Genomic DNA, 17463 nt, shown 5'->3' with positions numbered 1-17463 from the left:
TACACTCCCGTCAGCAACGTGACCTGGACGCCTCCCCGGGCGTCTCCAGCTACTACTCCAATTGGTACTGCCCAGTCTCATTAACAAAAAAGATCTTCTTTTCATCTTTACATCTCTCTTTTATACATTGAATAAGTCATAACTTTCAGTACTATGTTAAACAGTATCAGTGATAGTAAGCATTCTTGACTTAAAGGGAACATTTTAATGAAAAAGTTTCTTCTTTAAGCATAATGTTGATAGAAGCAAGTTTTACCAGGTTAAGGAAGTTTCCTCCTATTTCTAGTTTACCAGTAAAAAAATTAGATTTGAACTTTGTAAAATGCCTCTTTATACTAATTAAAATTATCATGCAATTGTTCTCGTTTTTATATCTTATTTTTAAACTTACGTATGTCTTATTTTATTGAGGCATAGCATCTGTATTAGTTTCCTAGGGCTGCCATAACACAGAACCACAGACTGATGGCTTAAACAACAGGAATTTATTTCCCACAGTTCTGGAGGCTGGAAGCCCCAGATCAAGATTCTAGCAGGGTTGGTTTCTTCTGAGGCCTCTCCTTGGCTTGCAGATGGCCATGTTCTCCTTGTGTCCTCACATGGCCTTTCCTCTGAGTGTCTGAGTCCTTACCTCCTCTTTCTATAAAAACACCAAACCCATAGGATTAGGGCCCCACCCCAATGATCTCCTTAACCTTAATTACCTCTTTAAAGGCCCCATTTCCAAATACAGCCACATTAGAGGTTAAGGCTTAGATTAGTTGAGGAGTCTAAAGGTTTGATGAGGGGAGGATCTGCTTCCAAGATCACTAACACGGAGGTGGCAGCATTGGGTTCATTGTTGGCTGTTGGACTGGAGGCCTGTCTGGTTCCTGGTACATGGGCCTCTCCTGGGGCAGCTCACAACATGCCACTTGCTTCCCTTGGAGGGACCCAGTGAGACAGAGCCTCAGACAGAGCCATGTCTTTTTGTGGCTTAATCTCAGAAGTGACATTCCATCACTTCTGCCATATTCTGTTTATTAGAAGCAAGTGACAGGTCCCACCCACGCTGAAGGGGAGGGGAGTGCATGGCAACGTGAACAACAGGCAGGAGGAGCCTGGGGCCAGGTTAGAGGCTGCCCACCCCGAGTCATAGAGTCCTTGCTGACAGTGCCAATGAGGTCTTGTTCTCATTACATTTTCTAAAGTGCTGATACATAGGGAAATTACCGAATTTTCATATATACATAATATATTTATGTAGATACATATGAATTTACACCTCATTTTTATTGTGACTTTTTCTTTTGCCTCAAGGGCAGAGAGAATTGGGTTCATCACCCACCAGTCCATGTGGGGCCTTTTTTGCTCACAGGGTCTCACTCAGTTTTAAAAGACATTCTTAAATATGCTTGGATCCTTGTAAAACATGGAGCATTGTCTGAGTACATACGTGTTTTTAATTGTCACGGATGGGACTGTCCTCTAGGCTTCATTGCTTAGTGAACCATCAGTGTTGCTCTTTATGTGCCTCGCCTGTTGCTGCCACTCCTGTATTGTGTTACTCACACTGGTTCCACAATGCAACCACATTTACTCACCCACTCCCCAGGGAAGACCCCAGCATTCCCCTGCCTCCTGTGTCACATGAACATTGCAGCCACCTCATACTGGTCTTCTTAGGAGCACATGTGCATTTTCTCTGGGATGTGCCCAGGTGTGAGCTCACCAGGGCATAGGGCTCGTGTATACTGCCTTATTTTCTAGGTATTGCCAGAATTTTCCAGAATGGCTTCCCTGGCCACTTCACACAAACCCTTGGCATGAATCCTTCGTCCTAAGTTTCATCCCTCAACAGGTATTGAGTGATATTGTACTGCTGTTTTAATGTGTAGTCCTCTGGTTACTGGTAAATTTGGGCATCACCCTATATACTTGTCAGCTATTCATTTTCTCTTCTTTGAATGGACTATTCATATGATTTCTCTACTTTTCTCTGGGTTTTCTGGTTGTCTGGCTTTTTCTTGTCAATTTTCAGGAATTCTTTTGGTTTTTCAATATTAATTCTTTGTGTGGGTTTTAGACATTACAAATATTTTCTCCCAAATATGTTTTCTTTCTCTCTCTCTCTCTCTGTCTTTTATTGAAAAAAAATCTAATTTTAAACTAGTTCTTATATGTGAAGACCAGCTCCTCCCCATTATGTCACAAGATAAGCTCCTTTTTCTTCCATTTTTTGCATTCTAAGTTTAATCTATTTTCATCGTTCCTCTGAAGTCCAGCTTCATTCTCCCCAAGTGGTGAACAAGTCTCCTCAGCCCTGTCTACCGAGCCACCTGGCCCTTTTCTGCTGCCTTTTACTTTTTGTCATTTTTATCCTGTTCAAGTCCCATATTAATATGATTCTCTCCAGTTCCACTCAGCTATCCTCCTGCTTCTGTACAAATATTATACATAACTGTCTTTAGGAATATGGCCTCCTAGTCTGTTGAACATCAGATAGGGAAAGCCCTCCCTCTTTGTTTGTCCTTTTAAAATTGTCTTATCTTTTTGTAGATCATTAATGTTCCATGTAAATTTTGCAATTATTTGTCAAGAATTTTGCTCATAGTGGTGAACTCTAGTTTCCACAACAGAGCATACCCTGGAATCTCAGTATAACCCAATAAACGTTTCTTTCCTGCACACAGTCTGATGCATTTTGGTGCCTTTCTCCATCTGGAGGATGTGGCCTCCAAGTCCACAGCAACAGGAGGTAAGAATGAGCGAGCACATCAGCTCATAAATGTCCCCACTCAGAATGAACATGCTTCACTTCAGTTCGCAGCCCACTGGCTGGAACCAGCCCCAGGGCCACATCTGATTGGGAGGAAGGCAGAATATGTGAGGAAGTGCCTCGCTTAATTAAACCAACACTCTCTACCATGTCAAGTTTCTCAAAAATAGCCACAGCTTAGCTCATCAGGTTACACACATGAAATATGCTCAGCTTTTTGTATGTAAATCGGACCTCAATAAAAGTGGTTTAAAAAAAATATGTGAGCCTTTCAGATTTTTGATATAGGAAATTCTATCATCTATAAATAATAAATCAACAGAATATCACATTTTAGTGGCTCAGAAAAATTGTTAATACCATGAGAGGCAGGAAAACAAAGCTAGAACAAAACTATTGCTTTTGCCACCTCTAGTATAAAGATTGAGTAACTTCAATTTTTGCACATTTGAATCTTAATGTTAAGCCAACACAAATGTAAAATAACAAAGTCAAGAAAATTAACACCTACAGTTGTTCTTATGATATTTAAACTATCACTGCAAAATATACCTGGAATTAGCATTTCCATTTCTAGGGAAAAGGCAGTTTTAATGATTTACTTCTTAACTCCCTTGACAACTAATTAGTGCCCATCACAATAGACCTACAGAAAATTATTGACTACAAACTTAACAACATACATTGCATGAGGTATTTTCAGTAAAAATGAAAGATTTTACTTTGAAATAATAGTTTTCTGAACATGTTCACCTTATTAAAGGAAGCTAGATCAGAGCTTGAGTGCTGGTTGAAGTGTATAGCCAGCAGGGCTAAAATGATGTTGGCCTGAGCACATGTAATCTAATAGGCACTGTCCAACCCTATAATCTATGACTTCATGGAGATTCCCCCCCAGAAGAGGACACTCATTTTTAGGCTGTGACTATTGACTGCTGCAGGCCAAAGATGGCATGGTGGGAGCAAGGTATTCTATCATCAAATAAATCTGGGATATCCTGCTTTTCGCAAAGTCATTAAAAATTCTTAGAGCCAACGACATGCTGGTATTTCTTGTGAATGTTCAGACACAGGTTCTACAATGCACCATTCCCCAAAATTTTGCATCACAGGGTTTCAACTATAATTCCAGATAAGCCTGGGTTGTTAAGGGACAGTACCATTCACTACCGTTAGCCACTGCCACAAAAAAGTGATTTGCCCTTTCATTCTTTACTTGATCATTTGCAAAATTGCAACAAGTGTGTCTACCTCTTGGCTGAGGATTAGATGAGCTAACATATATGAAATACCACGTGGGACACGTTTTGGGAAATGGTGATATATGTATACTACCTTTTCTTTGGAACATTCTATCTGGGACATGAAGGATACTTTATATCAGTGTCACTAATTCTGCAAGATTTGTTATTCATTCCTTGGGAGGCTTGAGCACCCACTGTGTGCTGGGTATGTGGTTATGTGATGCTTGAGATAAGGATTTGATAAGTGAGGACAAAATGGCCCTGAGTTTTCATCATGACACATAATAAGAAGTGTTTTTATTCATCTTATGCTGTGCCCTACATTCAAAGACATGAAAATAGATGACTGGGAACTAAATAATCATAGCCGACCTGAACTTGCCATATAGAGTAGATCCAGCCATTATTTCTATAGTTAAAATGAAGTATCTAAAATTGAAATATAATTTCCTTTGTTTATAGAACTGACAGCCAATTAAACATTCTCATTTCCCCAGAAATTTGAAACCAAGAATTCTTAGAAATGCTTGATGTATGATATTACTTAATCAAAAATCTTATTTATATAAATTGCTCCATTTAATTTTTATTACATTTTAGATACTTTGAGAATATATTTGTGTTCAAATTTAATAGTTTCTATTAGGCTTAATATCAAGTTCATTATTTAAATAAAGTTTTGTATCAGCAAAACATGCTGTTAATTGTATTGTGTGTCCAAACATCTCCAGAATTTATTTTTCCTTAAAGACCATGTCTTTGTAGAGGAACCATTTGGCCGTCTGTACCTAAAAAAAAAATCAGTTTGCTTGGCTACATTAATTGTTATTATGTACAATAATATTGACCAAATAGTTACCCAACCTGGTCTTAATAAAGAAAACTAAAGTATTCAACCATCCATTCTGCAGTCTTGATATTGAGATTATGTAACTAATAATGTATAAATTAGATGTTAATTTTGGTCCCACTCTTTAAATTCCTAATATCTATGGGATTTGGTAGAATCTAGGAAGCTACTACTTAGTGTCTTAGATAACGTGGAAGGAATGTGATTGTGTTCCAGTTCAAATCCTGACTCGTCACCTGCCAGCATCAGTTTCTGCTCCTGTATCAGGGAAGATGATAGTTGCTCTGCCTGCCACACTAAGGAGTGAGATGTAAAGGAGAAAGGTGATTTGAAAAAGATGTAGAGCCTTGTCCAGGTGGCTCAGTTGGTTGGAGCATTGTCTTGTACACCAAAAGGTTGTGGGTTCAATTCCTGGTCAGAGCACATACCTAGGTTGTGGCTTCAATCCCCAATTGGGAGGCAATCAGTTGATGTTTCTCTTTCACATCGATATTTCTCTATCTCTTCCTCTCTCTCTAAAAAATCAATACAAAATATCCTTGGGTGAGGAAAGAGAAGAAGAGGAGAGGAGAAGGGGGGGAGGGGAGGGGAGGGGAGGGGAGGGGAGGGGAGGGGAGGGGAGGGGAGGGGAGGGGAGGGGAGGGGAGGGGAGGGGAGGGGAGGGGAGGGGAGGGGAGGGGAGGGGAGGGGAGGGGAGGGGAGGGGAGAAAGCACAGGTAGAGCAGGAGTAAACTTGGCAATTCCATCTCTACTCTCTGCCTGCATTGGTGCTTTAACACACTCATTCACAGCAAGGATGTGTGACACCCATGTCCTTTTGGGGTCTGTGGCTGCCATTTTCAGCCCTCACCTGTGTTTTGATTAAAGACAAGCTCCTCCCATCTAATCAGAATCATCACAGAAGACACTGGAGAAGGGAAAACACTTCTCCCTCTGGCCCCAAGGCTCAAAGACCTGTACAAAAGAGGAAAATTAATTTGAGGAAATGATGAAATGAATCAAACATAATCCTGACTGGGAGGGAATGTGGGGCAGAAAGGATGGGTCTAAGAAATGATCTGGTAGTCTGATATAAATAAATGAAGTGACTTCCCCCCCCCCCCAATTGGATATATTGCTTACAAATCTACTTAGTATTTAAATACAATTGTGAAATACTCAATTAAAAATTGCATCGACATTGATAATCTAGGCACATATGGGCGTGGGCCACTATAGTGGGCCCCCCAATATTTATACTTTCATCATTTGTTACTTTGTCTAGTATGGCCGAGTGGTTATGGGCAGGGACTCTGGAACGACTTTGTGAGTTCAGATTCCAGCTCCCCCAACTACTTGCTGCATGACCTTAAACACTTTAATTCTGTGCCTCAGTTTCCTCATCAGGAGCGCGGTTATGGCAGTCCTTCCTTAGTGAGGACTGAGTGCGCTTATACACGTAAAGTCCTCAGAACAGTGGCTGGACACACTTGACCTGTACTGTATTATAAAGTATGTATTGTTTGAAGATTCCCAGTTATGTTTATAAAAATCGCTGGCTGAGTTTGTTTCTCTATTTATTATAATTCTTAAAAAGAAAAGGTTCTGTAAGAACACACTTATACAAATAATAGAGTTGACATCAGAGCATCCCCAAAGTAATGACCTCAAAGTAATAATAGCCATCCCAGTTACTTATAGAAAATCACTTTTTAATTTTTATTAGGTCAGTCAAAATCAGTCCCTCAGTTTCTATGCTTTTCAGTTAGAGACAAGAAATTTGAATTTAGAACCAACTTCCTTTCTATTTTATGGTAACAGAACACAGCCTGTTTCAGAAACATCCCCACCCCTTGTTTCTCAACACCAAGTGAACTATTTCATGCCATATCTTGGCTCTGCATTGTCTTGCAAACAGGAAAAGCATGTAATGGGTTCCATCTACACTGGAACCATCACCTGGATGACACTGGCAAATTTGGGAGCGGGGATGACACTGTGTAGCCCTGCAATGGTTGGGATCCTTCACTTTATCCAGTTATTCATGGCACACAGCCAAGGGGCTCTCCATGCTCAGAGCTCTTGATTTAACAAGAAAACAGTGTAGGTGCAGGGTGGGGGGGGTGGGGATTGAAAGGCAGGGTGTGGGGTGATGGAGGAGTAGGAGCAAGGGGGCAGAGGAGACAGGGTGTGACCCAGGGAGCAGTAACTCCAGGCATGGAGGCGAAATGCTGCTCTGCTGCAATACACGCCCACGGAGCAGAAATGAGCTGGCTTCCCGAGCAGCCCGTTATGGGTGCTGAATTTCACCACAGATCCTCCAGAAAGTTGTTTTATGATGCACTTAGTTTTAAAAGTAAGGTGCATTAAGGTTGGTTGAGCTAGGATAAGCCACCACAGCCCTGAAATGGCCCGGAACGTGGAACGGGTGGGGCCTGCTCCGGTGTGGGCGAGTGCCTGGCAGTCTCCAGGGGAGAGGGGTGCTGTCCTGCTCACGCTCCTGTCTTCCCGGCAGGTGCAGTCTAGTGGCCCGAGGTGAGGTCTCTGATATGCATAGCGGTGCCTCCCCCCACATCTACCACCCTGGCGCCTCATTAGCGCCTCATTAGCAGCTGGTGCACAAAACAACCAAAAGTGTGTTCTCTGGCAAGTGGAGCAGGCACTGTCAAGTTTATTACAAGGTATTTGTTATTCAAAGTTTTCAGCACATAGAGGGGCCAGTTTCTCCACAGGGGGAACATCCCATTTGAAGACTGTCCCGGCTGGTCCCAACCCCGCTGGCTGGCATTGCTGCAGTGAGGAGCTCGTGCAGGGCCCCGGTGACTCATTATGGAAAGCCCCATGAAGCAGAAACCCCGGGGGCAGCCATGAAAGAGTCACACACAGCATTCCTTAAGTGTGCCAAATCAGCCCTAAAACTTAGGACAGTTTCTATGAAAGAGATACAGGAAGCAGAAATGCTCTGTGAACTCATAGCCTGTTCCAGGTGATTCTTTTCAGTGTTTTCATATTTGCTAATTAGATTCCTCAGCAGGAAAGCATACTTTGGATTTGTAAAACCAAACCACAGGGCAGGAGTGGCCCCCTCTTGGGCTAGAGAAAAGTGAAAACTGGTCACCCCAACTCCAGGGACTCAGAAATCCCCACCTCCACCCATCCTTACCCGAGTGGCCTAACCCATGAGCTCTGGGACCACCAGCTCACGTCAGTGCTGAAGGTCCATGGTCACATGAGGATGTCCCACTCCCTAGGGGGACGGGGCCATCAGGGCAGACCCTCCACAGCCTTCTGCCTCAGACTAGTTGGGCATCTGCTCACCTCCTGTGCATCTCTACCCAACCTCTGTGCACCTACCAAACCTCAAAGAGAGCTTGGTTCCAGTCTGTGGACCCTCCAGTCAGACTGATGCAGGAGGAGCTGCCATCTTAGGAGCTCACAGTTTCAGCATGGCAAGGGTTCCTGGTGCATTGCACCCGCACCCAGCCCTCATACCAGAGGCAGCCTGCTGTGAGGTTTGCTGCAAGTGTGATGGGCTTAGATGGGGGACTAGTGCCCCACTTTCTCCCCTCCAGGACAGGTGTGACTGGAGTCCTCACTCACCACCACCCCCACCTTCGAAATCCCAGAGACTGGTTCCTGCCAGCAGGTCTCTTTGACTGAGGGGCTCTTGGTGATGTTCCAGACTTTGAAGAAATGGTTGAGTAGGAAGTTGAATGACCTTTGTTCAAAATAGGGAGGCAAAAGAGAAACTTTGGGGTAAAAGAGTTTTATCCTAACAATCTCCACGCAGAAGCAGCAGTGACTGGCCTGGTGGAAGTGACTGGTAGAAAGGGGACTGACATTTGGGAGTGAGGTAGAGGCTGATGGTGAGAATTCCAGAGTGAGTCAAAAGTGGAGTGGACTGCTGACTGTGGTTCTTGGGAGACAAACTGGGTGTTCAGGGTGTTCTAGGAGGCTTCATCTAAGCTCTCATAACAATGGGCTCCATCTTTGCTCAGCTCTTCAGGAAGGAAGACCAAGCCAAAGACAGACCTTGGCCTCTCCTCAGACCTGTCCTACTAAAACAACGGGAAAGGCAGGAGTGAAGCACTGCCAGTGGCCAGAAGTGAGATTTCACATCCTTTGAGCATTGCTCCTTTGTAAAGAATCAAAAAAGTAGTGAAGAAAGGAAATAATCCATGTAGAGTCTTTGTTATTGCTGTTTTTAGAGCAAAATAGACTCTTCTCAAAAGCAATATATATTTTAGAGAATTTGTGTCTAAATCATAACATTTTTACGTTTGAATTTTTCCAGAAAATATATCTTAAGATTTCCAATGATTCCAAAATCCAATCAGCTTTATTTACTCAATGTTGCAGAATTTCCTTTCGCATTTTAAGATTCCTATGTTAACTGTGTCATGGTGGCCACTTTCTCTGTCCTTATAAGTCACACCACTTGGAGAAGATAGTGAAGCTATGAAATGTTGCCATAAATCACACAGACAGATGGACATGCTTCCTGAAACTAGAAACCATCTCGAGGGTAAAAACAACCTTGGTTCTCTGTGAGAATCTCGTGTTACTTCTTTTTTGTTTTTAATACATTTTTATTGTTGACAGTATTACAGATGTCCCCCATTCCCTTCCCAACCCCACTTTGCCCTCCTTGTGTTACTTCTTGATGCAATTTTCCTAGAACAACCCATCATTTTGTCAAACTCATGAAGTCTCTGCTAGCAGAGGCGGAGGGGGGGGGAGTGGCTTTCCCAAACCCCACACAGAGGCAGCTAGAATCAGCTTGTAAATAGAAAACATGGAAAGAGTGGCTGCTTTGTGCTAAAGAAGTGTTTTAGGCATGGAAACGGAACACGGTGTCCTTGGCTTGGCCTGTCACAAGCAGCTTCCCTTGCATTCTGCGTCTAACTAAAACAGAACCAGATTGCCAGTTGTCCCAGGGAGCAGGACTGTGAGTGACTGAGCTTCCCAGGAGGGAGGCCCACCTGTTCCCATCACGGAGGAAGCACACGCCTGGGGTGGGAGGACCAGGCTCTTGGGGTGGAGGCACATTCAACGCACGGATCAGCTCAGGGCTTAGACAAGCTCTGTGGTGAATGGGATGGAGGCCAGGAGCGCCACGCTGAGGGGAGGGTGCGGAGGGCCGGAGGGGGTTCAGTGGTCGCCACTCATCCTCCACTGGGGGGGAACCAGGCCGGGCAGCATTTGTGGAGGGCATGGTCAGCATCTCGTTTTTCTTCTCTTACTCCTGCGACCCATCTCTACGTGTCTGAGAGCCAGCTGCGCCTTGGGTTCCAAGCATGGCCTCCCGTCCTGCGCAGGAATCCTGTGTGACTTGGAGCATGTCACTGAGCTCTCTGTCTGTTTCTTCATCCATAAATCAAGGTGGATGTAGCAGAGCCACTTGGTAGGGTTTCAAGGAGGTTTTAACGAGTGTGTTCAAGCCCCATCCTGGCACACAGCACGCGCTAGACAGAGCCACCGTGAGTGCCTTTAATAAGTAGGTCTGGCTGTCACTTACTGAGCTCCAGTGCAGCTAATGAAACCCGCTGGGACCCGGCTGCTTAAGCAGAAGTGTAAGTATGAGTGGAATCTCCAAAAAATATTTTTGAAATGATTATCTGATATTTAATTTTTTTAGCCAAAAAGTTCCTTTTTCTCTGCTTGCTTCTTCCAAGAAAATACAGTATGTCTCAAAACAGAATTAATAATTGTTAGAACTTTCTTTAAAATGTAGAGAAAAGAGATGCTTGTGTTTCGCAAGCATCAAAACTATCCACGAACTGTGCCTTTGGTGCTGCCAGTGGCTTGAGGGTTTTTTAATGATAATATGGAATATTATCCAAGTTTTTACAAAGCTAATGCTGGCTTTGTCATCCTGAGAGTTTTCACAAATTTAAAAGCAAATATCTGAAGATGGTTATTACCTAATACTTGAGAAAATATTTTAGAGATGTTAATAGAGAGTCTGCAGTTACATAATATTTCTCAGTGGAAAATTCTAAAATATTCCACGAAGGCAACATTCCTTCTTGAGTGAAGTGTCTTTGCATCTCACACGTTATTCATGTACTTTGCCCCAATGAGAGTCATTGCCACAGGGGAGCTGGGATGGGGTCTTTGCAGATCTAAAGTGAAGATGAAGCTATCTGGGATTAGGATGGGTCCTAATGCGATGACTAGTGTCCTGGTAGGAATAGGGAAATTTGACATGGAGACAGAGAGGGACACACAGGGAGAAGGCATGGGAACATGAAGGCAGAAGTCAGGGTGACTTGTCTGGAAGCCGAGGGACATTGACAATTGCCAGCAAACCACCAGAAGCTAGGGGGAGGCGTGGAACAAATCTTCCCCTAGAGCCTCTTGAAACAGCGCTGCTCGAACCTTGGTTTTGGACTTCTGGCCTCCAGAGCCCTGAGACTACATATTCGTTGTTTGAGGCCACCCACGATGACACTGTTCCAGCAGCCCAGGAACTAATGTGCCTCCCATTCCTGCCTCCTCCCTCTCTCTCCTCCCAGGAGCACCTGGATACAAATCCCCAGAGCTTCTCCTGGCTTCCCGCTTTCTGGCTGGATTATTCCACTTGTCCTTTGAGTCCAGCTCCAGAACAGCCTCTTCCAGAAAGTCTCCCCTGCCTGAAAGGAGCCCAACAGGTGTTCAAAACCAACATTGCAGGGGTTAGGGTTTGTGAATGCTGTTAGACTAACAATTACGCTTTCCAAGACGTAGAAAATAAATAGCTGTTCTGTAAATCAGCCCAGGAAATGAATGAAAGAACTTCAAAACTTTACATGAGTTGTTTGGAAATTTTATTTTTAAAGGAGCAGAAACCTGTAAGATTCATCAGTAAATGAAACACAAAAATGCTGTGAAGGTATTTTTGCAAAGAAAAAAATAGTAAGAAGAAAAATCTAATTAAGGGAGAAATAAAGAATGAATGCATTTGTGTCAACTTGTTAAAATAGACATTATTGAAAATGCTAAGAAATTAACCACATACATTCCAAGTATAGGATTTGCCTAAAGACATTTTTGTGACCAAATAAACCAGGTCATACTATACACAATAAAGCAAGAGATTTTTGTGTATGTTTTTTCTTTTTCAAGAGGAAACAATGAAACTAACTTTGCTTCCTAGACCCTCTGATAGTTTAAAAAATAAAATGTACCTTTTACTGTGTTCATCCTGTGCCCGGCACTGTGCCAAGCATATCATATGCTTTAATATATTAAGTCTTTATAAAACTCCAGTGTTATATAATACTATTATTATGCTTGTTTTACAGATGAGGAAATTGAGATTCAGAGAGGTTAAGTAATTCATCCAAGGTCACACAGCCAGGAAGTGTTGGAGCAGGGATTTGAAGCCAGGTCTGTTGAATTCTGCACCCCACATCTCTACACACACACACACACACACACACACACGCACACACCACATGCACATGCACACACACACATATACTCTGCCCCAGCTTTACCAAGTGCCCATCATTCTCTAAATATAGCTGACTGTTTCAACCTCTGCTTTGGGACCCCTTATCCGCACCACCATGGCCTGGTAAACACCTACCCATCCATATTTCAAGGCTCAGCTCAAGTGTCACTAGACATAGATATGATTCTGGATGCACAGACAACTGGCCCTACCCCTCTCTCTGCCTTTTTCTTTTTCTCTCCCCACAGGAGACTTTATGCCCCACTCTGAGCTGTATGAGGACCAGAATCATTTCTACCTTGGACAGTCCTGTAGTCCAAGTAACCAGCACAGTGCCTAATGGGGAAGACTTGTAGCAATTATTTGTTAAACAGAGAATGAGCTGACTCCTTGCTCTGGACCATATTTATTCTATGCACCAGTGGTTCCCATTCAGGGGTGATTTTACCTCCAGTGAGACACTTGGCACTGTCTGGAGACAATTTGGTTGTGATAACTCAAGGAGTACTGCTAGCATCTAGTGAATGGAGGCCAGGGGCACTGCTAAGCATCTTACAGTGCACAGGACAGCCCGCCCCGTCACCAACAACAAACGATTCTCCAGCCCATGACAGCAGCAGTACTGAGGCTGAGCAACCCGGATCTGCACTTTCTGTCCCAGCAGCTGCAACACACCCTATTATCTCCCCGTGATGGACTCTAAGACGCCAAGGGCAAGGGCCTGAATCACTTTGCCTTTTAAGCACCCAACATGATGGATGAAGGGAGGGAGAGAGGGAGGGAGGGAGGGAGGGAGGGAGGGAGGGAGGGAGGGAGGGAGGGAGGGAGGGAGGGAGGGAGGGAGGGAGGGAGAGATAAATGAATGAGAGAAATGCAGAAGTGACAGAGCCAGACTGGGATTCAGTGTGCACATTGGGGTAAAGCAAACCCTGTAAGATCAGTTGGCTGAACTGAAGACCTGAGTTTGGGGAAAGTTGTTAGCTGTGTAGAGATGTTTTCATGTTGACCATTGTGATTGGAACCCCAAAAAGGTCAAACCAAAGCACCAATTAATGGTTTTGTTTGACACATGCAACCCCAGAGAGCTGTTTTCTCATTAGCACTGTTCTGCATCCATATTATGGTGAGATTTTCAGATTCTTGGGGCAAAATCCTATGTTGTTCATAATTCTACATTACAGTCTGTGGCTCAGGAGAGTGTTTACTTATCTAACCTCCTAATAACAACAAAGCAATCACAGTGGGTTGAGTAAATTGTCACATTCAAGTATTTCAGCATTAAAAATGAGTAAGTGTTTTAGAAGAAATAAGAGTTATTTTAAGGAAAATGCCCAGAATAGACTCTTTGATTATTAGTTAGGTGGAAACAGATAAGGGAGAAATATGTATGTTATGAGAATAAAGAAAATAGTTCTTAAATAAATGTATATACTTTAAAATTCTCAAAGTATTTCTAAATTCATTATCTCATCTGACGTTCACAGTGATACTGTGAAGCGGGTATTGTTCCCCACTTTATAGAGGAAAATACAGAGAGTCAGAGTAGTTAGGCTGAGGGTTTCCTCAAAGCCCAGACTCCAGGAGACTGGGCCCTGGAAGTGAGAATGGGAACCAGTTCAACAGCAGTATGGCCATGGGATGTCAGGGATCCAGGACGGATGGAGAAGTCCTCCCCTTCCTGGCACAGTGGGCACCTCGAGGGCATTTTAGCAAAAGGCTCAGTCACCCTGGCGAAGCCAGGAAATGTAAGTGTCCGTTTTCAAGCTCTGTGTGTCACTGGGTAATGCTTAAATAGTCAATCAGTGGAGGGCAGGAAATCTATGAAAAGGTATCTGTTTACTGTAAATTGGGGTGTAGGAAACAGGAGAGGAGAGCAGAGTTCTTTGTGTACAGCTGAGCACAGTGAAGGCGTGGAGGCTTCCTACGAGCTGACAGCAGGCTCTGTCTCCTGGTTGCTGAATGGACTGAGCGCTGGCACTTTATGTTCATAATTCTTCCCGAGAAGAAAAGGCTACAAAGAGTGGTCTGTTCATTGGGGTTTTGTCTGTTGTTTTTTGTAACAATTGGGACTTTCACAAAGAACAGGCAACGTAAATGTTCATGCCAAAAGTGACAGAATACTCCAAGATGATCATAAACCTGTATTTGGCAGCTTTTAGTTCAGAATTCTCAAATCATACCATACATTTTCGGTATTATAGAAAAGAATCATATACGTGATTAGAATTTTCATTTTATGCAAAAAACACACACACCCATAGCCCTTAATATTTGCTCTCACTCTTGATGAAATTGATGCTGATATTTCCACACAGTGCATTTGCATATGTTTAATGAAATAACTCTGGACTTTGATCTCAGCCCATGATGATGATTATAAATGTATTAGCTTTTGGTGGTCCTCTTTTATCAAGTATAACTATACCACATAAGTAGCAGAGGAAATTATAAAACTAAAACTAAGAGTCATGTCCTGGTGAGAGGTGGGCAAGTTTCTAGAACTCAGTAAGTGGCAGTGCCAATTGATGTGATCAAGCAGATCACTTGGTGTGAACTAAGCAGGAAATTAGAAAAAGCAGTGCTGCCCTTGATCTGCAAATGGACAGGGTCATCCAGGAATTTCCAGGGGAGGGGGGTGCAGGGGATATCTGTGCCTCTGTATTTCTGACTCTTCACTGGGGCGTTGGTCCGAGTACCCACTGTTGAAAGGAACCATAAGCACTGAATTTAAGTATGTGGGGCACTTTTCCATTCCCAGTTTCTAGTGATCGGCTGCTATTTTCCCCGTGGAATATGAGGCCAGTACAGCTCTTCCCACCGGAGTTACCAGTGGGTTTTCAGAGAAAGCTAAGACGGTGGAACTAGCCCATCCCACAGAACCTGAGTGGTGGCTGCCCTCTGTGCCTGTCCAAGGGAACAGGTGAGGCCCAGCTCTGATTCAGGTCACCATGAGACACAGACAGTGCCTGCCACAGGTGTGCTATAACAAAAATATTACATATCCGAATGCAGAGGGCCCATCCAGAGAGAATTCTTGGGAAAAGTTTATGAACAACCGGAGAACACTGGGAATACTCTGCATGCGCTTGCTGGTGGAGGAAACTTAGCCAAGTTTTTCTAGGGTGTTTCCACTTATGGGACACTGAGAAAGACCAGCAGGTCTTGCAGGAGGGCCTAAGGGAAGTCAAGTGCAAGGAAATGTGCCCGAGAGTCTAAGAGCTAGTTTCAGTTGATCTGCCACAGAGAGGCGTGATGAAGAATGGCTGAGGTGGGAGTAATGGGAGTGACAAAACCTCTGTCTGCTTGAGGGTCCAGCACTGCCACGACTTCTCACTGTCTTCAGCCTGCTTGTTCCCTCTGAGGCCAAATAAGCCTCATTTCACAGGGCTCTCTGGAAAGGTAATGATGGCCTGAGACACATCACACTAGCAGTCTTCTGGCTCCTTCTCTCTTGTCGGCTAGAGCCTCCTGTGTGCATCCTAAGATGACTCTGACCCTCTTTCCACTGCAGACCCAAATGTTCCATCTTCAGATCAGAAACTCCTGGTCACTGTAGGTGGGGTGTGATCCTCTCCCTGGGCGCCCACCCATCTCCTGAGCTTGCGTGAGGAATCCGTGGCCCCTCAGCTTTACCCCTCACTGGGGACTTGAGGACAGACCTCCCTTCCATGAAAATGTCTCCATGGCTCCCCAGTGACATGATGCATAAGAAATCCACTGATTGCTCCCAAGCCTGAATTTTAAAAGTCAGATTTTTAAAATGTATGTGCGAATATATAAATATGCCCATCTATATATAAATATAGAAAACTCTACTGCTATTGAAGAGGAACTGAGAGTTATAATTAAAGGCCTGCTTTGGTGGGAGGGAAGGAAGTTAGAATGGTCTCTGCCTTGGGGATGGCGCGCCGGTTCTGCCTCGATGCTTCTGGTAAAGCTGGCCCTCCTCTCGGGAACTGGCCGAGGCTGCTTTCCAGCCGTGGGTTTGCGAAGACAGAAGCCACTGCCTCCCCCCTCCCCTAGAAGCTTGCCAGCCACTGGACCAAAGCCCCAGTGCTCCCTATCTCCCCTTAAGTCACACCGATTCAGACATTAGGAGTGACCACAACTTCGCCTGTGTGAACACAGATGGTGGGAAACCGGGTTCCTGCCGGGGTTCTAACCTGGCTTCTTTTCCCTCTCACACAGGGGCGGATCTGCAGAAAAGCAGGCAAATCAAAAAAGTCCTTCAGTCGCAAGGAAGCCGAAGCCACCTTTAAGAGTCTGGTGAAGACGCATGAAAAGTACGGCTGGGTCACCCCGCCCGTCTCTGATGGCTGATGTTTGCGCCGGGCCTCTCCGCACACACAGACACCCGCCATCTCCTCCTCGACGCTGAGCATCCTCCATTCTTTTTTACTCCAGCCGGAACTGAATCCTGAATGCCAAGGAGACATTTAAGTTATTTATGAACAGATGTGTTTACAGAGAGAAAGAGGGAGCGAAAGCTGTTCGGGATTAAGTTTCGATCATAAATGAATGATCATCTCTAAGTCACTTTAGAACAAATGTTGAGATGGTGACATTTCCCAGCCCACCTGCCCCTCCACCCCGGCCCCATCGCCCTTAGCTTCTTTCCATAACAGCAGCTCCAAAGAGCAGGCAGGAAACTCGACCCCCACTGCTGGACCCTGTCGGTGTCGGTGTCGGTGTCGGTGGCGCCGCGCATTGCATAGGAGCGGCCCGCATCGCCGGCACCTGTTCGCTGTGCCCTCCATCCCTGTTCCTCTCCCTGGCAGGGCAACATCACTTAAAGACATGTCTTTCTGTGGCCCCTGTGACAACACGTAGACCTCATTTGTGCTATGACCTTTGGCTCATGAAAACAAAAATTTAATATTGCCAGGTTCTAGTGATTTCAAACAACTGCCCTCTTGGTTCAGATGTGCTCTCTATGCTGGGGGGGGGGTGTCCGCAGAGAAGCCAGCGGCCTGAGGCGAAAGGCAGGGCTGCTGTGGCCACAGCGGGGCACACGACCCTGCAGACGCCAGGTGCGTGCTCCCTGGGGCTCAGAGCAAAGGGTGAGGACGTGTGGACAGTCTCTTCCAATATCCTGAGATGCTCCTCCGACAGCCAGTTTCTGTTCCTGTTTTCTCTCTGCTGGTCAACCCACCACCAAAAACAAAAGACAATTTTCCACTCACTGAAGTCACCT

At 44.6% G+C, this 17463-nt stretch overlaps 1 protein-coding gene across 1 annotated transcript in view; it reads left to right on the top strand.

The window, feature by feature from the left end:
* Positions 1-16957, top strand: part of UBE2QL1 (ubiquitin conjugating enzyme E2 QL1) — a 39576-nt gene extending 22619 nt beyond the window's left edge. The window contains exon 2 of the mRNA XM_087815062.1: positions 16458-16957. Coding sequence (XP_087671188.1) covers positions 16458-16589 — 132 coding nt within the window. The 3' untranslated portion in view covers positions 16590-16957. The remainder of the gene's footprint in view (positions 1-16457) is intronic.
* The last annotated feature ends 506 nt before the right edge of the window (positions 16958-17463 follow it).

Source organism: Miniopterus natalensis, chromosome 3, assembly GCF_054644295.1.
Source record: "Miniopterus natalensis isolate mMinNat1 chromosome 3, mMinNat1.hap1, whole genome shotgun sequence".
In the NCBI taxonomy this organism is placed as follows: domain Eukaryota; kingdom Metazoa; phylum Chordata; class Mammalia; order Chiroptera; family Miniopteridae; genus Miniopterus; species Miniopterus natalensis.
Note: the sequence above shows the minus strand (reverse complement) of the source record. Positions and strands in the feature narration are given on the sequence as shown.